The sequence below is a fragment of the Lipotes vexillifer genome, unplaced genomic scaffold, assembly GCF_000442215.2.
Source record: "Lipotes vexillifer unplaced genomic scaffold, Lipotes_vexillifer_v1.1 scaffold40, whole genome shotgun sequence".
Classification (NCBI taxonomy): Eukaryota; Metazoa; Chordata; class Mammalia; order Artiodactyla; family Lipotidae; genus Lipotes; species Lipotes vexillifer.
The window spans coordinates 2721772-2748564 of record NW_006771578.1 but is presented as its reverse complement, the minus strand read 5'-3'; the positions used below and the strand labels follow the sequence as shown (position 1 = coordinate 2748564).

Here is a 26793-nt window from a genome sequence, read left to right as displayed (position 1 = left end):
AATTAAATTTAAGACAAAAAACATAGAAGTTGGTGGGGTAGGTTGAGTACTGGGGTACACAGGACACTTAATAATAAAGGCATAACAATGTTACAAATTATGTGTCAATAGTATGACAAAGGATACAAAATCAGCTACCTAAAATACATACCTATTCTTAAATTATTTTCAGTTACTTTAAAATTGGGGTTTTTAAAAGCAGCATTATATAGGTAATTATTTTTTCTAAGTATCCTACTTATGTGACACTAAGATGGCTAGTGGTGTTTAAGATCATGACTGTATAGAAGAAGCCATACTTCCTCATGTTTCTTCTTTATTAAATCATATCATTTGAATACCTGCTATATACTAGACCCTCAGCTAGGCACATTTTTCTATTTAATTACCTAATAATACGAAAGGTACACATACTATAAATAAGGTAACAGACTCAGGGAGGCTGGGATCAATGCCCTTAAAAGCCCTCCTTGTTCTTTCTGTAGTAAAAACACATAAAGAAAACATAACAAATGAGTCAATTAATTTTTATTAAAAAAAACTAAAGTAGTAGCATAAATATCGAATATTCTCTAATGTCTAAATACCACCAAGAACAATTTAGAACAAAGCTAAAAGAAATACAACAGAAATATAATTTTCAAAAGTCTAACTTTGAATAACTTCACTAGTTTATCACTCGATGCCAAAGTATCAAAATTTTAGGATACAAATCTGAGTAGAATTAGCAGGAGTTGCTCTCCAGAGGGGATATATCACACCAAGAAGTACCAAATTGGCAATGAGGATCAGGCTGTGAGAACTTACTTCCATAAATGTATTTAAAAAATGATTGTGTAGGTTAAGCACAGTCAATAATTTTGGAGAAATATTTGTTTAAATGCAAATATTCTCCCCAAAGAAAACTCGTCCCCTCAATGACCATTTGCTTCAAGGATACAGTATCCTTATTTGAATATTGAAACTTGCCTTTCCACAACTCGAAGGATCAGGAGGCTCTATGTATCCCAGATCCAAAGATCATAAAGAAACATGACACCTCGGCTTGAGCCAAAACAAACTTTCCCAAATTTCTGCAACCCCTTTATTCACAAGGTCTCTCAATTAATCTGGAGAAACATACCTAAAGCATACACGAATCTTTCCTTGCTTCTGTAAAGCTTCTTTCATCATTTCATAAATCCACTAACCATCCAACTAACACCGAGCTTCTCTACTCCCAGACGCTGTACAACAGTGGTCTTTAAAATCACAGTTTGGAATCTATAGAAACTGTACTTAGAAGAGCTGTTTTCAGCGTGAACTAACTAAAACCAGTGGCCTGGGCTCTTTGGCAAACTAAGACCCCATCACTTTTGACCAGATCTCACTGTCCAGAAAAGTCAGCTGGGGTCTGGTAAATACATTAAGGAGCAAGGCTTTTTCAAGAGCACAACCAACCTTCCTAGTAATTCTCTAAACTAGAAGAACCATGCATGTCTTAATCTCTGCCACATGTAAGTACTTTTTTGGGGGGTATCGTTTGGTTTGCTATAAGAAACCCATTTTCTTTAGGAAAGGAAGGCTACTTTCATTTTTACTAGTCTTTTAGGAGAAAATCAACCCACACATTCTAGAGTGGTATTCCTTAGTTCAGTCACAAAGTTTCCCTCTCCCCAGCACAGAAAATAACTGGTGCTGATAATGTAGGCAGAGGTTAGATATCTTCCGGAAATACTAATATGAGCTTCACCAATACTAGGTGAATTCTTGCAGATTCCTGTCATAAAGCAAATTAAATTCAAGGATGACTCTTTGCATAGAAGATAAGCTGTTAAGTTCTAGATTGACTTAAGAGACAGCAGGAAAAATCATTTTTTGGTGTTTATCTCCAATACCATGAAAACAAAAAAGATTTCATTACTTTAGTAAACATTACTTCAACCCAATTAATTAATTAAAAATTTCCCATTCCAAACCAACAACAAAAGAAAATCATTCTTTTAAAAAACATTACCTGTTAGCATGCACTCCATTCACCTGAGTGATTACAGTAGACAGCTGACCAAGACCTAACATGGACTTCACTACGCCATGATAGTGAATGATCTGGAAATTTAAAAGTATTTAAAATAGCAACTGTTACTTCAAATACATCTTAGGAACCAAAAAGTGTTTAACTGATATTCATTAAAAAATGCTATTTACCTCACTGAGCCTACCTTTCTTAGTTTAACAACTGACTTGCTTGGCTATATGGCAGAGCCCTCTACCGATGTCCTAAACACATCTGAATGTTTTTTTTTTTAATGGAGACAACCTACAAAAAATCTCAGATTGCATTTATTATCTTTTCCAGATATGGTCTGATTTTTGGTTCAGATCAAATATAAAAGTAACAAGTACTCCTTAATACTTCATTTAAAGATTATTTGTCATATTATTTCTCACGTAAAAATTAAAACTCAAACGTCACAATATTATTAATATCGATTTTGGGCTTCAGTAACTGAAAAGTTAAATAGGATTGTGAAATATTCTTTTTTCTTTTTTTTTGCGGTACGCGGGCCTCTCACTGTTGTGGCCTCTCGCGTTTGGAGCACAGGGCTCCGGATGTGCAGGCTCAGCGGCCATGGCTCATAGGCTCAGCGGCCATGGCTCACGGGCCCAGCCGCTCCGCGGCATGTTGGATCTTCCCGGACCGGGTCACGAACCCGTGTCCCCTGCATCGGCAGGCGGACTCTCAACCACTGCGCCACCAGGGAAGCCCGTGAAATATTCTTTAAAATTGAAAACAAGCCTGTGAAAAATAAAGGCCCTACACACTGAACTTCTGAGAAAATGAACATGTCAATTATGACAAAAAGGAATACCCCGAGATTAGAGAGGATCTAAGCCAAGATTATAAATCAATGATTCTAAATCCCTTTCCTGTTCCAACATACATGAGATATGCAACGTTCCCCCGTTAGCAACTGTAGCCCAGTGATTCTAAGGGACCATTTCAGAGATTCCCAGATGGTGATAGGGGTCATGTGTAATCTGAAAAAGTTTCTTAGGCTGTAGAGAATCACTATTATTATTAAAAATTGATGCAAGTCTTATACTTTTAATAGCAAACTAAAATTGTATCAATTCTAGAGTAATGGAACATAGAGTTTAATGTAAGTATACTTCACAGTAAATCTCATTTATTTGGGAGATTTGTAAGATTACAGAAATTTGGTATTGGAAGGGATCTCTGAGATCCTCTAGCATGTCTCTAATTTTATCAATCAGAAAACTCAAGTTCAGAGATGGTTAAATATTTTCCAGACACACTGTGACCCTGATAGAGACAGTATTGAAATTAAGGTTTCCAAAGTTCCTAGTTCAGAGATCTTTTTGTTACAAGGCCTTTCATTTATCTCTTACCTGGTCTGGTTCTAACTGAATAGCCCTGTCATAACAAGCAGTGGCATCCCTCAGTAAGCCGATGCTTTCATGCTCAAGGATCTGTTCTTTTAGAGATGGTTCTGCCTTTCGAATTGCGCTTACTCCAGCCACTCCATCTGGTTCATGCATAGCAGCATACAATTTCTTTGTTCAATCATTAAAAAACAATCAAGGGAGGAAAAAAACACAACTGGAAATAAAACTATAAAGCCACCAGTTTATGTAAAAAAATATATAAGAATTTTTTTCTCAAAGCAACAATATGTATTTGTTTCAAGACAGATTCACAGTGAAACTGCAAACTTATTTCCAGGCATTCTGTTCCACTCAAATATACTCATATTCCGCTTAAATACAAATCTATACTAGTAATTGTTATTGATAATGAGAGCTGTAAAGAACCTCAAAGTCCTGAACTCTTTTAAAAATCCAATATATAATAAATTCTGTTGAGTATACTTTATAAGTATTTTATTGCATTTTAAAACTTAAAAACATTTTAAACAGCATTTTAATATATTCATATTGAGATGCTTTCAAGAAACACAAGAGACTAAATCTGGGTTCAAAGGATATATTCAGGCTGAAGATAAAAATTTGGGAGCAATTAGCACAAACATGGCAGCGGAAAGGATGAAATGATTTAGGAAATGAATAGAGGGAGAGAAGAACAGAGGACTGGGGAAGGACATCAGAGTATCTGTATATTTATAGACAAGGAAGAACTAACAAATGAAACTGAGAGGAGAAAGCAGAGTAATTTGAAGAAACCTGGAGAATGTGGTATCCCAGAAGTTGTGAGAGAAAAGAAAATACCTTAATAAAGAAGTGGTCAAATGATGCCATGAGATTAAGAAAATGAGGACTGGGAAGCATTTATTGGATTTGGGAACATGGAGGCCACCAATTTTCTTAGCAAGAGTAGAGTCAGTGCAATGGAGAAAGAACTCCTGTTGGAACGGGCAAAGAGTAAATGGGAAGTAAAGAAGGAATACAGAGAAGATGGGCAATTCTTTTAAAAACTGACTGTGAAAGGAAACAGAAAGATGGGAAGTGTCTGAACAAGATACTGTAAGATCAAGGGAATTATAAAAAAATTAAGATTTTTTACAGGCGACACCAGAGCCATGTCTATATGCTCTATGTACTCTGGTTGAGAAAGAAAAATTAATGATATTGGAGAAAGCAGGAATATCTGAAGGATTGAAATCAAGAACAAAAGTAGAAGAACTGAATTTTGGCAGGAAGGGATCCTTCCTTAGGAAAAAGAGAAGGGAAGAAAGAGAATATGGTACAGAAGCCAATGTATTTTCGGATTTGGTAGACATCTGGCTTCTACTTTCCTAATGAACAATGAAGCAAGATCATCTCAACAGAGTAAGTAAGGTGGAAGCAGAGAAATGAAGAGAAGGTAATAGTCATCTTGAAGAGTGCAAAAGTAGTCTTTACTAGAGAAACACAGAATGACTGAAGGCAGTGTAAAAGAGTCCCACTGATGTTTGCGATTACGAGTTGAAAGGAAAACCAGTTAAAAATCCATTGTGTGATTTTTCTCCAGTGATGTTCAGCTGCTTACATGCAGACACTGGGAAAGCAGATGGGTGAGTTTATCCAGCACTGGAGTCTTACAAAGTGAATATAACACAGAGGGAGAAAGATGAGGGAGCTGAACATCCTTGTAAAGGAATGACTTTAACAATGAACAAGAGACTCAGAGCTAGACAAGGGAGAAAAAGACAGGAGATGACTAATCACCCAAAGACAACAAGCTACTCATTTTCCAGTTCTCTCACCACACTCTGCTTTTTGACCTGAAAAGAAGCCCAACAATCTTGACCTCTTATTTAATCCATTGTATTAGGCCCACTGGCCCTTACTTTCTTTTCTTCCCTACATAGTCATAGTATTATTGTCTAAATCAATAAAATGAACAATCTAAACATAAAAGACTGGCAATATTAAATGTCATTATTAAGTTCACTATATTAATATCAAACCTGTAAAAATCCAAGATGCTCTTGAATATTTTGCTTCTTTTCTGTAATAAATGATTCAAAGTGCATTACAGCTCGTGTGTATGCTTTGGAGCGAAAGGACGCTACTGCCAGAGTATCCTGAGGTATGAGGTCTAGAAAACGAGTTACACTCTGATAGTCTTCATAATCCACAGTAGGTACTAGATTATAAAAAGATAATTGAGTAATTAAAGACTGAGAAGATGAAATTTTAGAAGTATCCGTTTAAATTTCAATTTATTTATTTTTAATTTATTTCATGAAATAAATTAATCTAAATGTATTAGGGTATCTTACTTAGAATGTAACTACCAACAAGAAGATTGCTCAGAAGATTCCTGCTCCAACAGCACCATTATGACTTATCTTGCCTTGAACAGTCATTTAACTTATTTGAGCTTCTGTTTCCTCATTTATAAAAGGGAAATATTAGTTTCTGTCTTGCCTTACTTACAATTTTGTTGTGACAATTAAATGTAAATTTATATTAAATGTTGAGGAGATATAAAGATGATACAAAAGATACAAAGATGAGTTATTTATTATTAATAACTATAAAAACATTGATAAAGTATAGCTATTAGTAGGAAAAAAGCAGAATTATAGAAATAGCCTTCTTTTTAATTTTAAAATTTTTTGTTAACAATCTATTTTTTTCCTGTGTTGCTATATATACAATATTAACTAATACAATGGAAAGAAAAAGTAAAAGTACCTTTCAAGTAAAATCACAAATACTTTAAAATGGTAATTTTTTTAAAGAGTCTAAGAAAAGACCTAACTGAGAAACTTCTGGACTATCCAGTTTAAGAATTCTTAGTTAAAACTTATAAATTTTAATAATGACTCATAACAGCATGTAGAAAACAGGAAACAAATAAATTTCATAATCAAGATAGTAAATTTAAAAGAAATTATATTTAAAATAAATTCTTTACTTCCATCAAAATTTGCAAATCATTTCAAATTATGAGAAATGTTAAAGTATTGTACTTTTGAAACATTACAAATGTTACTCTTAAAAGCTAGAATTTTCATTACTATGTTAGTAAGAAATGGTAATAACGGAGTTTGCGTTTGTTTTTTTTGTTATCATTTTCACATGCAGAAACAGAAACAAACATTCAATTGTTGAAATAATGTAAAATATATCAATAATTAGTCTTACTGCAGAGAAAAACATTCCCCTAAACATAATTATTTGCAAGTCCAAAAAATCTTAGAAAAATAACAAACTGTTGTGCTTAACAACAGGAATGTATGTGCTTCCACATATAGGAACAAGAGGGAGATGCTCATAAACTGAGAACTTGGTGTAAGTGAAGGCCTCTTTAAGGGTCTTAGTCAGTTTTTCCAATTAGCCTCGAATCTTTGGGGGAAAATCATGTGATCCCACTAAAATGGCTAAAGTATACAAGAAGCAGAAGTATCATATACTTTACCCACTTGCTGCAAGAATGAAAAACACAAAAGTTCAAAGACATTAAGAGTATCTATTAATGTCTGATGAATATAATTCTTCTCACCAAGTGCTTGTATCATAGGGGCAAGTGTCATTTTAAACTCTAATGAGATTCCTCTTTTAGACACCTTTGTGGGAGTTGTAATATCACAGGGAAAGAAATAGCACAATAGTAGGTGTAGCAGAGTGTAGTATAGTAACATATATTAAGCATATTTGGAGAGCCTGCTGGATACCAAACACTACCAGAGAAAGGGAAAAGAAGAATAAGAAGAATTAAATGAATTTAAAAAAGAAAAGAAAATAGGCCATCAAATGAATGAAAGTAAACTCTTTGAAATTTAAAACTTAAATGTGAAAAAGACTGCAAAGAGTATCTTATAAGTGAAAAAGTATAAAGAACACTTCACTATTCATATATATACGCACTTAACAATTTATATCATCACCATCCCAATTAATCCTCAATCTTCTAAGGGAGATAAAATCAACCCTATTTTATGCAAAGAAAAATTAGGTATGTATTTTGCTTAAGGAAGTGACAGTAAGAATTTAAAGAGAGGTTTTCTAACTAAAAATTCACTGCTCTTTCTCAGTAAAAAGGCCATCTTAAGGGGAAAAAAAGGCATGCAAGAAAACACAGGTCTTTTAAAAGCTAATGCTTAAATTACAGAACTGATACAGAAAGGAGCTAACTGGTTAATAATTAAGAGAAGGAAGTATACAGAAGTTATGACTTACTCATCGAGTCCACCTTATTTCTGTTTGATTTGCCTTGTGGAAATTTTTCAGCATTCAGTGCCTGAAATTTGTGCCTTGCCCACTGTGTGAGATGGTCAAGCATGGAGAACACAGTCTGTGTACTGAGCTGACACAGATCAGATGCACTGTCTTGGGTATTTATGGTATGCTGATCGTCATGCTTTAGAACTGCCATAATTTCTGCATAAACCTAAGAAGAATCATTTTATGGTGAATAATATGTCTGCATAATATCATTTTACTATTACCTGACATATAAGACTAACCACTTTAAGGCAATAATTTTCAAAAGAAAAAATCCATCATAGATTAATAATAAATCATTTTTTTCATCTATAATTAAGCCAATAAAATGTTTCCCTAAAAAATATACTGTAAAAGAGTCACGAGAGTAAATATAAAAATATTTATAAATTCTTCTAGATTGTTCAATAAATGATCATGAAACTACTTGTTAACTAGTAGAAAATAAAACTTTAAACAATATCTCACAGTATCTGTAAAAATCAATTTCAGAGTAATTGAAGGGCATGTTAAAACAAAAGGATCAAAAAAAGTAGGAAAATATGTTCATGACATTGGATAAGAGAAGGCATCACATAAAAGGTTTAAATTAAAAAGCTATAAAAGATTTATAAATTTGGCATTTATATTTAAAATTTCTGCATGGCAAAAGGTATAAACAAAAGTTAAAAAGAAAATCACTAACTGGAAAGAATTTCTGTGAGATATGACTGGCACAAACTGGTATCCAGAATACATATCAAACTAACCAATTATTTAAAAAGGACACACACATACACAACCACAAATAGGTAAAGGATATGAACTAAGCATTACATAACTCTTTGATAAGTAAAAGTATAAAAAAAGGATTTTGTAAGCATTTTCATATGTACTTACATATTATAGCATACCTTGATCTACATTTCCGACTAATATGTAGCCTTTTTAATACTAATTATATTGCATAAATGTTTGGACAAACAGAAACCAAATAAAATGATATTTCTTACCTCCTGCTGATCTTCTTGATTACAACCCAACAAAACATACACTAGAATATGTGGAAGAAGATAGATGGTCACCTTGAAATCATGCTTCATCATAATGCTACAGCAGGTGAAGATTTTACTGGCAAGATCATGCCGTACCTATAAACTCCAATGGTTTAGAGAGAGTAAGTAGTTTTATTCATTTTATTCTTTTGATTAATGCCAAAGAACAACATGTGAGCTAATTTAACATTGCAGAGTGGGTATTCTATGGAGAAATGCACTCAAAGCAGGGAGGATTTCAGATCACCATCCCTCTGGTCAAGTGCCTGAACTGCTAAGACCCCTACAGGCAATGTAGCTACCTGGGCTGCCGACTATCTCAGCAAAAATGGTCTTTTCCCCTTACAGTTCATTTTAAAATGAATCACGTTTTGTTACAGATTAAATTCCCTAAATACAGTATATTTTACTTAGCTAACATTAAATTTAGTATATTTATTCCTTGAGCACATAGATGAGGAAAGTAACCAGAAGGTATTCTCTGGGCCAGCACATTAAGTACAAGATCACATTTTTATTAAGTAATAAACAGTGATTAACTATAGGAAAGAAAATGAAAGAAATAAAAAAATTAAATTACTTGGTGTTAGAGTCAAATTTTATTGGTATAATCTAACCTTCAATTTACCAACATTACTGTTCTCTTATAAAAATTTAAAGGTTTTTTCTTCTTCAAATACAAATCCTTCACTTAAAAAAAAAAACAAACTAAACTACAACTAAATAAAATATTCCATAGCTGAAAGTAATGAAAGAGTATTAATTTAATATTTCACATATTATATTTTCAGTATGTTCATTAAAAAACGAGAGACACTTTCTTGAAATTACCAGGTACAAATTATTATAGTAATATTTTAAAACACTAATAGAAATATGAATTAAAAACAAAAGTTGTGAAATTTAAATACACCTTAAACATTTTGGGTGAACACACGGTACCTTTTTGTTTGTCAGGTATGTAAAAATTTCATATTAGGAAAACATCAGAAATATACCTCTATTTTTCCATGAAATTTCTTTTTTAAAAAACCTCTACTTTTATTTTGGAGGGAGTTCAGATAATGTATCCTCTTTTAGAAGTAGCCACTAAGGGATAATATTATCTTTTTATTACCTAAGAAATCTTTTTATTATGTAAAAAAGTCTGATAAAGCATTTATATCCTTTTAAACAGTATTATTTTACAACCTTAAATGAACAGACATAATAGACATTTTACAAACACATGAAGAACATAGTAATTTGCTTGATAAAACAACTACCTTCTTACTCAGAAACTGTTACTAGTAACAACAGAGAAATTGTTACTCTCTAGTAGTAAACATTTCCTATGAAAACTTCTATATCAGCACAAATATTACAATTCCTACTGTGTGTACTATGCATTCAGATAGATGCTCTCGTTTCCTTTACAATTTCTGTTCAGTTAAAAATTCTGAACAGAGTTCTTACCTTTGTTATAAGATAACCTGCCCAAGATGCTGACCATTCTGCAAAGTTATTACCTAATTTACTTAAGTAAATTGGCTTCTTTACTCCAGACCAATCTGTTGACTTCTGCGAACTCTTATATCTGTAATTTAAAAAATTATTAAAAAAAGAATATATTTTTATAATATAAAAAAATATATATATCCATCTGTTTAGAACTTTAGTAAAGAAAGCATAAAAAACTACATCAACTCTTTCACTGACTACCCCACTACTGCCTTGCCTTTACTGAAATCTGGCTAAAGACACTACTTTCCCTAAAGCCTTCTTAATGGCAGGGCAGTAGGTCATTCACGCACACCCCAAGTACTTCAAAGGATTTAAGTCTGCTTCCTCCCTTCCTCAATGCTCCTTTCAGATCCTTCCAACCCCATCACTGTACAAGAAAGATCTGTTCCTTTGAGGTTCAAGCCACCCAGGTATATATACTATTGTCTACTCCTCATTATGGGCATCTACCAAACCCACTGATTACCAAACTCACTGATAAATTTAGTAAATTGCTCTGCATTTTCTTTCTTCATCAAGTTTTATCATCCTGAGTGACTTCAATGTCTGGCTGGACCATCTAGTCAAAATGAAAACTTCTCAATGACTTTCCCCTTTACTTCTTTATCGGGACTCCCTTGCCAATACAGAGAAAGTTCTTCACTTCCAAAATGTACTATTTAGACCTCACTTTATGGCCAGTTTCCCAAAGTTCCAGTTCTTTTGCTCAGTTACTCTGACACATCTGTTCTCTCACTGAGACCTTCTGTCCCTTGACTCTGCTAAACTCTCCTGATCTATAATACCCTCCTTTCATTACCTCTCCCTAGCCAGCTTGGTCTCCATGGTGCTTCAAGTACTCTCTTGGTAATATCCTGTACGCACTCCACTGCCACATTTTCTTTACCAGTTGTACCCATCCACCAAGCTCCCAACCTTGGATCAGTCTAAATGCCTGCCTTCAGTGAAATGATACCTAGGCCACTGCACTGACAGAGGAAAAATCACTAAATTGCTTATGAGATTAGTACTACTACATATCTTAGTCTTCAACCTCAATGGACCTCTACGCTGCCCAGAAATCCTTTTAAGTTTTCCTTATCAGCTCTCTCTTCTCTTTCCACAGTGGCTATTTCAAATCATCACCGCTCTCCTTACATCACCTATACCAACTCCACTGACACTTTCAGCCAATAATCTCATCTCCTATACTTCTTACTTCATGGGAGAAAAAAAAAGAAGAAACCATTAACACAATCCCACAGCTAAATCTGTAAAATTTGCTGAGTTCCATCCATTATTTTATCTTCCCCTATTACAGAGAAAGAGATTTCACTTCCTCTAATCTAATCTCCCATTAGATATATGGTTACCATTTTGGATGCCCCTCGGGGTCTCTATTATATCAATAACTTCAACATGATCCTTTCTATTTGCTCCTCAGTGTTAACACTTAAACATGTTCAAATAGGTCTCATTTTACCCATGTGTACAGCAATTTTTTGAGGTGAGTGGGTTCCTTTTTAATCACCAATGCAAGGTTAGGAAATGACAAATATAATTAATGCCCTATACTCAAGGTTCTCAGCAAACATTATATGTTTCACTGTATCACAAATTGCTAAAAACTGAAAAATCCAATAATCTCTCAGTTAACCATCACTATTTTGAATCTTCATGAATTCTCTAGATGATTTTACCAAGTTTTATGGTGAACTTAGTTAGAAAACTACTGATATTGGGGTACAAGTCAGGTTCTGTCAAGACACATCCTGATATTTTCTCCTAAAATTATTTCTGTGGCAATTTTGAACTGTAGTTGATCTATCTAGGTCTAAAAATCAAATCTCCCAAACATAGCCATCCCTTTGATCTAGGTTTAGTGACTGCGTATAAACAGCCCAAGTGAAAAAAAAATAAATTAAAGGAGAGTAGGAGTGTAACTTTAAAGCAGCAAAAACAAAGATATGGTTTTAGGAAGTCTTTTATTTCTCCTAGGCCCTGTGGAGAAAATATCAAGCAGTCCAAGCTATAAAACTGCCCTAACAGGCTAACCTGGTATCTTGGGTGTTTCATACAAATGTGAGTCAATTCCATTAATATTGCTCTCTATTGACTTCTTACATTTATGAGGTGGTGATTTCAATGAGCAGATTCCAGCTAGATAAATCTAATTTCTACCATTGAGGGACCATCTGAGAGGTTCCTTCAAACTCCGAGATATAAAAGTGGAAGGATCATAAGAATTCTCATTGCTTTGCTAAGATCACTCTTATAAATGACCACTTAAATATTCTTATGAAAGAACAAGAAGTTGGCAGAAAATGTTGGCTTCTTAAGAAATACTAAATTGAATAATAAGTGGGCAGAAATGGTGGCTTCTACTTCACGTGAAGTAGGGAATAGCCATACTACCCCTTCCAAAAAAAAGCAAAATTCAACAAGCTGACATTGAATAAGCATTTATTATTGAGTCTAAGTCAAATGTCAGGCACTCTGCTAGGTACTTTTTAACATTATCTCCTCTATTCCTAACAATCATATAATGTAAGTAAAGCTATCCACATTTTCAAGATGAAAAAAACTGAGACTTGGAAATATTAAGTAAATTGCCCAAGATTTTTAGAGTGAGCAAATGCAGAGTCAAGATTCAAATTTCGGGGCTTCCCTGGTGGCGCAGTGGTTGAGAGTCCGCCTGCCAATGCAGGGGACACGGGTTCGTGCCCCGATCCGGGAAGATCCCACATGCCGCAGAGCGGCTTAGGCCCATGAGCCATGGCCACTGAGCCTGCGCGTCCGGAGCCCGTGCTCCGCAAGGGGAGAGGCCACAACAGTGAGAGGCCCGCGTACCGCAAAAAAAAAAGATTCAAATTTCGGGGCTTCCCTGGTGGCGCAGTGGTTGAGAGTCCGCCTGCCAATGCAGGGGACACGGGTTCGTGCCCCGATCCGGGAAGATCCCACATGCCGCAGAGCGGCTTAGGCCCATGAGCCATGGCCACTGAGCCTGCGCGTCCGGAGCCCGTGCTCCGCAAGGGGAGAGGCCACAACAGTGAGAGGCCCGCGTACCGCAAAAAAAAAAGATTCAAATTTCGGTCTACATGACTCTAAAAACCATAAACTTTCCACGAGATCACAGAAACTCTTAAGCATTTATATGTGCTATAAAATATAGATAAAGAAATGGAGAAGTATGGAATCCTCAAAAAAGAAAACACAAACATTTATTTTACATCTTTAAACAATGCTCTTCCTAAGAAATAAAATGATGTTTAAAAGGTTTCTAAATATTAAAGGGTATCTAGCAAATAAGTATGCATACTTAAGGGCGTTTATAAAGAATTTTACTACATGTCTACCAAGGCTCAAAAACTAAATTTATGCAAGGTCACATACCCAATAAGCTTGTGACTTAGACTACCTAAAATTAAAGTTTCTAACTAAAAATTATTTATGGCCTTCAATCAGTTCTAACAAAGTTATTAAAATGGGGAGGAAAAAAAGGTAGAAAATACTTTTTTTAAAAGTAGAAGGAGAAAATATTTTCATGAGGAGAAATTGGTAGGGCTAAAAATCTCTAATCTCTAACTGGGATTACTAAAGGCTTTGGGACTAGCTTTAAATTCTTAAATTTCTGTGTTAATTAGACCTATCAAAAGTTTCAACTCACATTCAATTTAAAGTAGATTTTTCAAAGTACTACTGACAGTTGAATTAAAAAAAAAAATCAATCCTTTCAGCTTCACTGAATTTGTCTAAATACTAAATAAAGTTACAGAATTTAAACAATGAGCAGACTATACTTCTCATTTTGACAATATTATAAGCATAAATCTTAGTGCAAAACACATTAGAACATACTAAAAATACTTTTAATGCTAAAAAGTTATACCAAAAATAACATTTAGTTTATAAAGTTAAAAACAATTTTATGAAAATAGTTTTAATGAGTCTACAGACCTAGTATTTAGATGAGGTTCCAGTATTTCCCGAACATGCTCGGGAAATCTCCTCCACAATTGGTGACCTGGGCCATCGGTCTGCATCTCTCTACAGTCATAAATAGAAAGTAACTCCTACAAATACATATTTTACCATTGTAAATCGTCAATGAAACAGATAAACCTTTACATCCATCAACATTCTTCACATTACAGCCATAAAAATACATAGAAAAATACATAAAATGATAAAATTTTGGAGTTGTCTCAATGCTTAAAACCATTTAGGTGACTTACTCAAGGTCACAAAGCTGTGGTAATATTTGAACATGCAATTTCTGTGCTGTACATAACATGTATTGAAACAAATGACTAAGCTATTTGGAGGAAAAAATTGGAATTTTCTATATTTGTAGAATTTGACCTTTTCTGAATTTTAATGAATGTAACTACAAATCCAAAATAGTTCAAAAATTCAATATATCTCAAATTCTATATATAAAGTACTGAGCTTAAAATTCTGAAAATAAGATGCAAATGTTAAAGACCAATTTAATATTCAAGTCTATCAATGAAATGGTTATATTTTACTTTCCCGAAAATAAAACAAGTGGGATTTTATAAAGAAAAAAAAAAAATCTTTGTCTCCAATATCAATCTTTAAAACAAGACAAATATGTTAGGGTATTATATCTCCCATCATCTACTATTCTTTCTTTCTAATTTCACTGAAAAGGACCACATGCAATAGATGTATTCCTAATAATTATAAAGTATAAATACTGTCTAATAGAACATGTACTTTATACTTATATTTAGCATTTTTAAATAAAAGTAAGGAAGTTTATGAAAGTTCAAATACAGAAATATTCAAAACATTTTCATTTAACTTTAAAATGTTATTAAAATTTTGTTTGAAGCCAGCTTTTTCTGATGTTTGCAAAGTCACTCTGGCTACAGAAGTCCTCATAATCAACCTCCAATAACAGACTTAGTAAATCAGCAATCCGCTAACTTTTTGGTCTTGGGACCATTTATACTTTTAATGTTAGGGGAGGGGAATTAGATAAAGGCAGTCAAAAGGTACAAACTTCCAGTTATAAATAAATACTAGGGATGTAATGTACAACATGATAAATATTAATTAACACTGCTATATGTTATATATGAAAGTTAAGAGAATAAATCCCAAGAGTTCTAATCACAAGGAAGAATATCTTTTTTAAAATTTAATTTTGTATCTATATGAGATAATGGATGTTCACTGAACTTATTGTGATAATCATTTCACGATGTAAGTCAAATCATTATGCTACACGTCTTAAACTTAGACAGCTCTGTATGTCAATTATATCTCAATAAAATTGGAAGAAAAAACAAAAAACACTAATATACTTAGAGTTGTAGATATTGCTTCATATTTCACTGAGAAAACAAGCAATCACAAGAGATCTCCACGACTTCCATGCTAATATCTCCCCAGCCTGGCAATATCAGTATCATTGCTTATATGCTCTGCTTTCTCTTTTGTTACTACAGATGAATTGTTTTTTTCTTTTTAACTTACTCTAATTTAATGAGTCACAATTGTATGTTTTATTTTTTAATTAATTAGTTAATTTACGGCCGCGTTGGGTCTTCGTTGCTGTGCGTGGGCTTTCTCTAGTTGTGGCGAGCTGGGGCTACTTTTTGCTGCAGTGAGCAAGCTTCTTTTTTTTTTAACATCTTTATTGGAGTATAATTGCTTTACAATGGTGTGTTAGTTTCTGCTTTATAACAAAGTGAATCAGCTATACATATACATATATCCCCACATCTCCTCTCTCTTGCGTCTCCCTCCCACCCTCCCTATCCCACCCCTCTAGGTGGTCACAAGGCACCAAGCTGATCTCCCTGTGCTATGCGGCTGGAGGGGGAAGGGTAAGCTGGGACGAAGTGAGAGAGTGGCATGGACATATATACACTACCAAAGGTGCACAGGCTTCTCATTGTGGAGGTTTCTCTTTTTGCAAAGCACGGGCTCTAGGTACGTGGGCTTCAGTAGTTGTGGCGCATGGGCTCAGTAGTTGTGGCTCACGGGCTCTAGAGCACAGGCTCAGTAGCTGTGGTGCATGGGCCTAGTTGCTCTGCAGCATGTGGGATCTTCCCGGACCAGGGCTCAAACCTGTGTCCCCTGCACTGGCAGGCGGATTCTTAAACACTGCTCCACGAGGAAAGTCCTTTGTTTGTTTCTTTTTCTTTTTAAATTTTTTTTTTTGGGGGGGCTGTGCCAGGTCTTAGTTGCGGCATGCAGGCTCTAGTTCCCTGCCCAGGGATCAAACCCAGGCACCCTGCATTGGGAGTGTGCAGTCTTAACCCCTGGACCACCAGGGAAGTCCCAAATTGTGTTTGTTTTTAATTAGCCTACTCTTTCCACTGGTACACTATATTCCGCATCTCTTTACCTATTTAAAATAGTATTATACCAATTCTCTTATACAACAACGCTATTCTCCTCCCGCTGAACTGTTCCCAAGCAACAGATAAACATGTTGTTTTTTTGCCATCTTTACGCCCTTTCCTCCCAGCTACTATCTCATTCTTCCGCTCTCCTTGATAGCAACACTCCTCAAAAGAGTTTCTGTAATTTCTCTAATTCCTCTCTTCCCACATGTTCTTAAAAATACTCTAATGAGGCTTTCTAAACTACACTGAAACTGCTCTTGTCAAGGTCACCAATGACCTTTATGTTAATACAGCCAATGGTCAATTCTCAACCCTGAAATTATCAAACCTATGATCAGCATTTGGATCACTCCATACTTCCTGAAACACTTTGTCTTCCAGAACACCATATTCTCCTACCTTATTGGTAGCTCCTTCTCAGTTTTCTTACTTTTTCCCTCTTCTCACTGAGCTCTCATTATCCAGGTCTCAATTATTAGAACCTTTTAATCTATACATACTCCCTCTCTTGATCATCCCATCCAGAATCACAGTTGTAAATGCCATCTCTACAATGAACTATGAAAACTTCCAAATATGTTTAAATCATACCTCTAACCATGAATTTCAGACCTGAACATCTAACAAAATAAAAAAATCTTTTAATTAAAAAAAATATCATGAAAAGGAGCAAAAAAAGTCAAACTGGAAAAATATTTATTACACGTATGGTAGACATAGGGTTAATTTCCACTACATCCAAATAGGTCTTAAAAAATCAGTCAAGGGCTTCCCTGGTGGCGCAGTGGTTGAGAATCTGCCTGCTAATGCAGGGGATACGGGTTCAAGCCCTGGTCTGGGAGGATCCCACATCCCAGGGCTTCAGTTGTGGCATGCAGCCTCAGTAGTTGTGGCGCACGGGCTTAGTTGCTCCACAGCATGTGGGATCTTCCCCGACCAGGGATTGAACCTGTGCCCCCTGCATTGGCAGGCAGATGCTTAACCACTGTGCCACCAGGGAAGTCCCTAGAAAGCTTATTTAAAAGAACATAGCACACTAGACTGGACTCCAACTTTATAGTTTTTGGCTAAAGGTCTCTGCAATAGTATTAAGGATAACCTGAATAGGAGGATATGGGTTCAAGCCCTGGTCTGGGAGGATCCCATGAACAACTAGGCTCATGAGCCACAACTACTGAGCCTGCGCGTCTGGAGTCTGTGCTCCGCAACAGGAGAGGCCACGATAGTGAGAGGCCTGCACACTGCGATGAAGAGTGGCCCCCGCTTGCCACAACTAGAGAAAGCCCTCACACAGAAACGAAGACCTAACACAGCAAAAATAATAAATAAATAAACTCCTACCCCCAGCATCTTAAAAAAAAAAAAAATCAGTTAAAAAAAAGACCAATACCAAGGAAAAAATGGGAAAAGATCATGTAGAGAAAATTCACAAAAAAGCAATAAATATATAAAGATGTTACACCTCTCTCATAATTAAATGTAAATTAATAAATATCATTTTTTATTTGTCACATCGGCAAAGACTTAAAATTTTAATTAAGGGCAGGTTTGTCAAGGGAATATAAACTGGTGAAACTTTTTTGATAAAATCTATCAAATGTAAACTCTGTATCTGCTCTGAGACATTTTAATTTCTGGATGTTTATATTATTGATATATTCACTCAAGTACTTAGAAATTATGCATGTTTTCAAAATCATTTTTTTGTAAAAACAAAACATTAAACACAACCTAAATGTGTTAAATAAATTTCTTAAACAAATTACAGCACGTTCATATTGAATATTAAGTCATTGAAAAGAATGAATTAGAGATATATGTACTGACATGGAAAATTACACAAGATAAGACTATTAAGCACAGAAGAAAATCAAGTACTATGATCTGCTTGTTTGGTGGAGAAAACATATATATTTGTATATACACAGAAAAAACTTCAAAGTACATATAATAATCTGTTAGGAGGGTACATTTGTGTACTCTTTGAAATTTTTGTTAAGAACTTGTACTACTTTGATAATAAAAATGACAGTCAAAAAAAAAATAAGAGTTTCTAAAGCATAGAATTTACAACTTTCTTACTAGAACTTAATAACATAAAGCCAGTAATGTTTATATACACTCTTACCTGAATGGCATAAGCAGCTGAATCTTGAGCTCGGCTGTTATCTGCGTATGCGAGGTAAGCTCTTGTTAGTTCCATCAATAATCCATAGGCAAAGTTTGCATCTTCTACTCCAGTCTCAATAAGAACAAGAAAAAATTACAGGCTAATTTGTATAAATTTTCTTAAACTATACCTCATTCCATGGTGAATTTAACTTAGTCGCCTAAGTCAATTTAACTTAGAAAAGGAAAGCTCAGTAAGGTTTAAACAAAGTTTGGTACCAAGACTAAAATATAATCTGTAGCTAAGAAGCCAAATCTAAGGCTTTTCAGACCATTTATAAAGTGTTAGACTCATTCAACTTTTACATAAATCCAGCAATTTGCTTTTTAACTCTTAGAAAGAAAATTGTATGTATAGAATTTCCTAACTTGCATTCTGTAGAACCTTGGTCAACTGAGAAGCTCCAAAAAATAATTTTCACACGCTCTTCTCTAGGAGATTCATAACGTTCCCCAATATATTAAAAGTTCTGTTTAATTTTGTTTTACAAGATTTCCCACACTCATTTGACTATGGAAATATTTTTATATACACACTATTAAAACACCCTGGGAATCAGTTTCCCATGGAGACACTTAGCAATTGTGTTTAAATAGTAAAATTTAAATAATTAATCAGATTTTAAGTATCTGTCATGATTAGGTTAGAAAGCTTATTTATTTATTTTTTGTTTTTGTTTTTTATTTATTTTTGGCTGCGTTGGGTCTTCGCTGTGGTGCGTGGGCTTCTCATTGCGGTGGCTTCTCTTGTTGCAGATCACGGGCTCTAGGCGTGGGGGCTTCAGTTGTGGCACGCAGCCTCAGTAGTTGTGGCGCACGGGCTTAGTTGCTCCACAGCATGTGGGATCTTCCCCGACCAGGGATTGAACCTGTGCCCCCTGCATTGGCAGGCAGATGCTTAACCACTGTGCCACCAGGGAAGTCCCTAGAAAGCTTATTTAAAAGAACATAGCACACTAGACTGGACTCCAACTTTATAGTTTTTGGCTAAAGGTCTCTGCAATAGTATTAAGGAATAAACTCAGAAATTACCTAAATTGTCTAGTTTAGATCAAGCTGTCACTAAGGATAACCTGAATAGTTTCTTGTAAATGCAATATAGAAACCCCATTAGGACAGTGAACTCTTCTGGTCATTCCAAATTACCAGAACTTACCACAAATGTAAAATCTTTTCCTTGGGTTTCAGTGGTTGAGAAATCAAGCCGACCTGGATCTATTGCTCCCAATTCCCCTAAGCATTCCCCACAGAGTAACCGAGCTTGAGAGTTTGCATCTTGGCAACCTTTCAAAAGCACTGTCACCAACTGTGAAATAACAGGTTCCACTGTTTCACTATCTGTTGCATATCTGATCAGTTTTTCCTAAAATAAAAGTAGAAAGTTTATATATAACTTCTACAAACTAGTATATTGTCCTAACAAGAAAGCTTAAAAATATTAAGGAATACCTGACAAATATTGACAAAATTAAATTACTATATCTTTAGTCTTTTCACCTAGTTTTTGCTGAGTTCACATAATATAGTCCACAATATGTTCTGTGGGATTAGAATCATTAAGTGTGCTTAAAAGTTTTAATCATTAATCCATTAAATAAAGTTACTGAGTATTATTACATCAGTATACAGAAATAAGACATAGTCTTATCTCAATGAGTTTATAATCTAAAGGGAAAATAAACATGCAAACAAACAGATAAAATATCATACAATATGTACAATAACAAATATGTGTACAAGGTAAAGAAGAAATGAAGATGAAAAAGAGCTCAGAGTATCTTTTCAAGGATAATAGATATTTTAGTAAATAAGTCAATAAGGAAGAGCTATTAATTAAAATAAGAAAACTGAGGAGTGTATAAAAAGCTAGTACAGGAGAAAAAGATATGGGAAAAGAGTCCTGTGGGGATGATTTAAAAAAAAAGACGTAGGAAGAAAGAGGTAGGCTTTATGAAAAAATATGTTGGTTCAAGTAATCTTTTTTCATCTATCTACTGAGGATGCTGTAATGAAAAACTGTTAGGCATAAGAAATGACTATTCTCAAGCCAGTTAGATTTAGATATTGTACCTGTGTGACCACTTTAGAACTACTTTGTTTATATAATTTTCCTTCTAGCAAAAGTAAAGCATATATGAGCATCTCAAACTCCATGTTAAAACTGTGATTCAAATTAGAGTAATACGTTTCAAAAGAAAAATAAAAAGACATTTTATGTCATCCAGAAACTTCAACATTAACTCATTTAAATAATATTACAGGTTTATTCAGGCATAAATACTTAAAATAGATGAACTAGTAACCAATAAACAGCAAAACTAATATAATTATAGACATATATTACCTTGCTAAAACTAGAAAACAATAAGGAAAAGAACATTGTAGTTGGCAAAGATAAATGCAGTTCATACTCAAGACAATAAATACATGAACACTAAATGAAAGGTAATTTTAAAATATACCTCTCTCCTAAGTGCTTAAAAATGTTTTTACTTCACTTCTAGGTTAGATAAACTGGGTTTCATTTTTCAGCAAAAAATATTCAATTCCAAAAGAATTTATAAAATGAGTGTGTGTTCAATAAATACATAAAGAAAGAAAAGAAAAAAAAAAGAACAAATCCATGTTTTTATCATGTCCTAAATGTCCACATACACTTGGGTCTATTTCTAGACTTTCTATTTTTTTCCCACTGGTCTGCCTGTTTACTCATGTACCAGTATCACACTGTTATAATTATAGAGGCTGTAGAGTATATTAATGTCTGGGAGGGCTACTGAACTCCCACAGTTGCTTTTTTTTTCCAGATTTTTCCTAGCTATTTTTTACAGGTTTGTTTTTCCATCTTAACATTAGTATGAACTTCTTTAGTTAAAAAAACAAACAACTTGGCATTTCTTCGGGATGGCATTAAATTTATAAACTATTCTAGGGAGAATTAAAATCTTTGTAATATTGAGTCAACCTACCCAATAAATAAGGAGTGTTTCCGTTTGTTTAAAGCAATTACATTTTTGTGTCTTTCAGGAGTGTTTCAGTTTTCCTCTTATTGGTTTATACATTTCTTGTTACACTTACTCCTAAGTATATTATCTTTTTCTGTTACTACTGTAAATTGGGTTTTCCAACAAGTCTTCCAACTGGTTATTGTTGCTATATGAAGATTATGATTTTTATATTCTCCTATCTTACTGAATTTGTTTGTTGTCTGAGCTAGTTTATTGATATTTTCTAGAGTTTTCCAAGTATATTAGCATGCCATCTGAAAATAGAGATAGTTTCATGTCTTTTCCAACTCTTATGCCTCTGATTGTTATCTCTTATCTAAATTCATTGGCCAATATTTCCAAATGAATGTTAAATTGTAGTGGAGATAATGAGCAAGCTTGCTTTCAGTGGGAATGCATCTTATTTCCCCATCAAGTGTGCATGCATGCATGTATGTGTGTGCACGTGTGTATGCAGTATACATAAACACACATATGCATATGTATACATTTATAATATATTAGTACTATCCATCGATTCCTATTTTCTTTAGTGTTTTTATCTGAAATGGATGGTACAGTTTGTCAAAGGCCGTTTCAGCATTTATGAAAATAACAGTATGATTTTTTTCATTAATTCTATTATTAGTTCACTCACCATTTCCTCCCAACCTCCCAGCCCCAGGCAACCACTAATCTATCTTCTGTCTCTATGGGTTTGCTCACTCAGGAGTATATATATTCATAATGTATCGTCTTTGTAAGTTCCATATCTTCTACTGTATTTTTGTGAATTACGGCTTTTAGTATTATAAAGTACCCTTTTTTGTCACATTTCATACTTTTTGGTTTCTATTCTACTTTGTCTAGGGGCAGAATCAGAATTCTTGCTTTCTTATTTCAACTTAAAAATCTGCTCACTCCTTTATTTTTAGCCTTTCTAAATAATTTATTTTATACGTGTGTATTACAAACAGCACAGAGTTGTTTCCTGCTTTGTAAGTCAATTTGTAATATTTTTTCTTTTAAGGTCTTTCACATTTATTAATATGACTGATATGCCAGGCCTCAATTCTATAAGTTTTTTAAAATTATAATTAGCTCCTAAAAATTAATTTCTTTTGGTATAGAAGAAAATTTATACTTTTGTTCTAGAGGTACCCTTTACAAAAATATCTTTTGTAATGTCTCTGGTCTCTTTATTTAACCTTCTTTAACTGTTTACCAGTTTTAAATAGTATATTTTGATTCCTAGTTGTTGCCTACGCAATAGTGACTAAGCTCATTTAATTTATATCTTAGTCTCTTCTTCTCCCATTTAAAAACTTGCATAATTTCTATTTTATTAAAATATATAGCATTTACATAGAATTCTCCCAAATTTGTCCCCACCGTTGTTTTAGTTAAATATATAACTAGTAACCATAAGTTCTTTTGCCAAAGTCTCCCCAGTCATCTCTTGATTGAGTGAAGCCATTCTCTAGCATACCTCTTAGGAAGGGCTTGCTTGTGAAACTCATATTTCTTCAATTCTTTTTTTCGTTGCGGAGAACAAGCTCCGGACGCGCAGGCTCAGCGGCCATGCCTCACGGGCGCAGCCGCTCCGCGGCATGTGGGATCTTCCCAGACCAGGGCACGAACCCGTGTCCCCTGCATCGGCAGGCGGACTCTCAACCACTGCGCCAGGAAAGTCCATTTCTTCAATTCTTGTATGTTAAAACTGTGTTTCTTATCTGTGATATTCTAAGGACAGCTTGGCTTATTCTTTGTGTCCCTTACATTTTTGAAAATGCTGCTATCCTCTAGGCTCACTCTGTATATTGCTGTTGAGAATTCTGATACTAACTTACTTTTCTTGCCCTTTTAAGTGATTTTTTAAAAATATTTTTTTACCTGTAGGTCCTGAAGATTTCTTATTATTAAAGTCTAAGATATGTCTCAGGGTTGACTATTCTGGGGTCAATGTTCACAGGTACACAATGGATCCTTTCATTTTATGAAATGAAAGTCTTTTATTTCCAGAAAATTTTCTTGGATTATAGTTTTAAATATTAACTATGTTCTATTGTTTTATTTTTCTTTTTGAGAAACTCTATTTGTATGTGAAATCTTTGCCGAGCTTCCATTTCACCTACTTCTTTGATCCTTTGTACTCCTTTCTCTAATCTCATTTCTGTTCTCTTGATAATTCTTCTGCCTTTCGTCAATGCTCCTTACTAAAGTTTTAGTCATATATATTCTCCCCCCAAGGTCCTTATAATTTAACCTTCATTTCTTCAATTTCTTCAGTTCAGTCACCTCTTGTTTCATATCTTGTTTTTTTATCCATTTCTCTTTTTAAATTTCTCACTTCTTTTTTTTTTTTGGCTGTGCCACACAGCTTGCAGGATCTTAGTTCCCAGACCAGGGGTTGAACCTGGGCCCTCAGCAGTGAAAGTGTGGAGTCCTAACCACTGGACTGCCAGGAAATTCCCTTAATTCTTTTTTTATATCTGCAAATGCTTGCTTGAAATATTTAATTCAGGTTATAGTGCTAAGTCTAGTTTACTTATGCTTTATGATTGGTTTTGGGGGAGAAATTGTCATCAACCAAAGATTTAATTTTCATTTTCTGTTTTTGTCTTCTAGTAACTTTGTATATGTATAGAACATATATTTTTTTCTATTTATATTGTGGGCCCTTCATAATAGCTGTATGCAGTTAACAGTAAGGATTTTGTAGTAGCTTACAAGATTCTGATTTTGTAAGTACTTTTTTCTGTCAGCATAGCTCAGTGTAGTTTCTTTTCATAAGTAGCTTTTACTGGCAGGAGAGTAGTATGGGGAGGTATATCTTTGATTTTGTGGATTTCTTTTTATTTCTGCAGGACCCTTAAAATTCTCTCTCTTACTTTCTTCCTTCTATTTACTACTCTCTCCAAAAAGTGCCTTCCCCTACCTATTCTTTTACTTCTCCCCAGAGATAATAACTTCCAAAGACTGCAACCTTAGGATCTACACACTTTCAAGTACCTTCCCCATAACCAATTCTCTGATGTACCACATCTTAGACCAACTTTCAGTATCGTTGCACCTAGAGTGGGATCGTCTCGGTTGGTGATTTTGTATTTGCTTTATCATCATCCATAGTTCCTTCGGTCCACTTTTTTTTCATAGGGTCTCCTCAGAATCTAACTGTTCTCAACACAAGCTTGTGGCATGAGCTCCAGAGATAGCTCTGCTGATTACATGTAATTTGAAGTTCATAGTATTCTCAGTCTCACAGTTATGTTGAAGGTGTGCCTTATGTGTGGTTTTATTTGCTCTCCTTTTTGCTATTTATGATGCTTTGCAGGGTATACAGAGATTCATATTTAGACATCCACCATTATCCTAGGATAAACTGGAAGTCCCTAGCAGCTTTATTTTCAATGGGCTCATTCTCAGATTTGTAATTATTAGTAAATATATCTTTTTATTATTTATTCTGCATTGTCATCCAAGTTTATTTTGGTGTCAACACAAACAACTTGTCCTTCTGGGACTTTACCATAGGGATTCACTTCAACCTGAGCAGCATCAATTTTCATAAAGTGGTTATACGGTTGCTTGGTTTGATCTATAGCCTGATTTTTTTTGACACAGAAGTTAAAATTTTCTGCTATCCACTGAGCTTAGCTGTCCTCTATTCCTTCAAAAATGTATATTCCTCCTTAAAAGTGAGGAGTAGAAGCTGTCATTTCTTTAATGTCAATGATCCTCTGGTGACTACCCTAGAGTACAGCACTTTTGCAAGGTCAGTCCATCAAAATATTTACACATCCAAGGCTACATTAGCCATCACCTTATTAACTGTCACACCATCTTTAAGTGTGATTTATTACTACGTTATACCAAATTATTTGTTTATACAGTTATACAACTTTAGATCTATTTTTTTTTTAAGTTTTTTTTCTTTTTTTAATTTATTTATTTTTGGCTGCATTTGGTCTTTGTTGCGGCGCGCGAGCTTTCTCTAGTTACGGCGAGTGGGGGCTACTCTTCGTTGTGGAGCATGGGCTCTAGGGCACACAGGCTTCAGTAGTTGCGGCACACGGGGTTAGTTGCTCCGCGGCATGTGGGATCCTCCCAGACCAGGGCTCGAACCCCTGTCCCCTGCATTGGCAGGCGATTCTTAACCACTGCGCCACCAGGGAAGTCCTTTAGATCTATTTTAAGATAAACACTGTCTTTCAATGCACTCCTAAAGTATCTTTTCCTTTCTCTGTGGCTAAGATTTGAACTTTTAAAATAATGTCTTTTGTGTTTGTTCTTTCATGGACTCTCACAGCATCGCTACAATGACTCTCTTGATCTCTAACCCTGTTATCTTACATCATTTTCCTACTCTGGTTATTGCTGTAGGTTCTTCTAGAGCTGCACTAAGATAGTCCAATAAGATAGCCACTATCCACATGCAGCTGTTTAAATTTAAATTAAGCAAAATTAAATAAAATAAAAAATTCAGTTCTTCAATCATACATTTCAAGTGCTCCAGAGAGCCACATGTGGCTAGTGGCTGCAATGCTTATACAGGGTAGGTGCAGAACATTTCCATCCTCACAGAAAATTCTTTTGGATAGCACTATTTAAGAACTTAACTGAACTGCTTTCAACTTTGATGTTACCTTCTTGCCATAGTTGGAAAAGAAACCATTTCCTTCTCTCTTTTTTCCTAGGTGTTTTGGGCCAGTATACTGACTGTATTATCTACTGATAATCTAGATCTACAGTTAGGAGGGTGTGAAACCTACAGTGAAGGAGATTCAAGGCTCCTCACATGTGGTAGGATCATCTCCATTTTGGCTGTTTCCCACACTGGTTACACAAGTGCACTGACTCTGAAGCATGTACTTGTTACCATCATGTATATCTTTTGTCCTAGGTAAATGCTTCCTTCTATCATGAAAACAAATATAACACAGTTTTGCAATTCACTAACTCCCGAGGGTCTTAGGCTCTCATATCTTATCATATGGGTTCTTTTTCTTTTTTTTAAGATTTTTTTGATGTAGACCATTTTTAAAGTCTTTATTGAATTTG

The 26793-nt window shown here is 34.6% G+C and overlaps 1 protein-coding gene across 1 annotated transcript in view; it reads right to left on the bottom strand.

The window, feature by feature from the left end:
- The window catches only part of ATR (ATR checkpoint kinase), a 102853-nt gene that overhangs the window by 38432 nt on the left and 37628 nt on the right, over positions 1-26793 (bottom strand). Inside the window, exons 22-30 of the mRNA XM_007446982.1 lie at positions 19902-20108; positions 18705-18818; positions 14151-14266; positions 10167-10287; positions 8670-8807; positions 7633-7843; positions 5412-5590; positions 3394-3558; positions 1997-2088 (exon numbers count right to left, since the gene is read on the bottom strand). Coding sequence (XP_007447044.1) covers positions 1997-2088; positions 3394-3558; positions 5412-5590; positions 7633-7843; positions 8670-8807; positions 10167-10287; positions 14151-14266; positions 18705-18818; positions 19902-20108 — 1343 coding nt within the window. The remainder of the gene's footprint in view (positions 1-1996; positions 2089-3393; positions 3559-5411; positions 5591-7632; positions 7844-8669; positions 8808-10166; positions 10288-14150; positions 14267-18704; positions 18819-19901; positions 20109-26793) is intronic.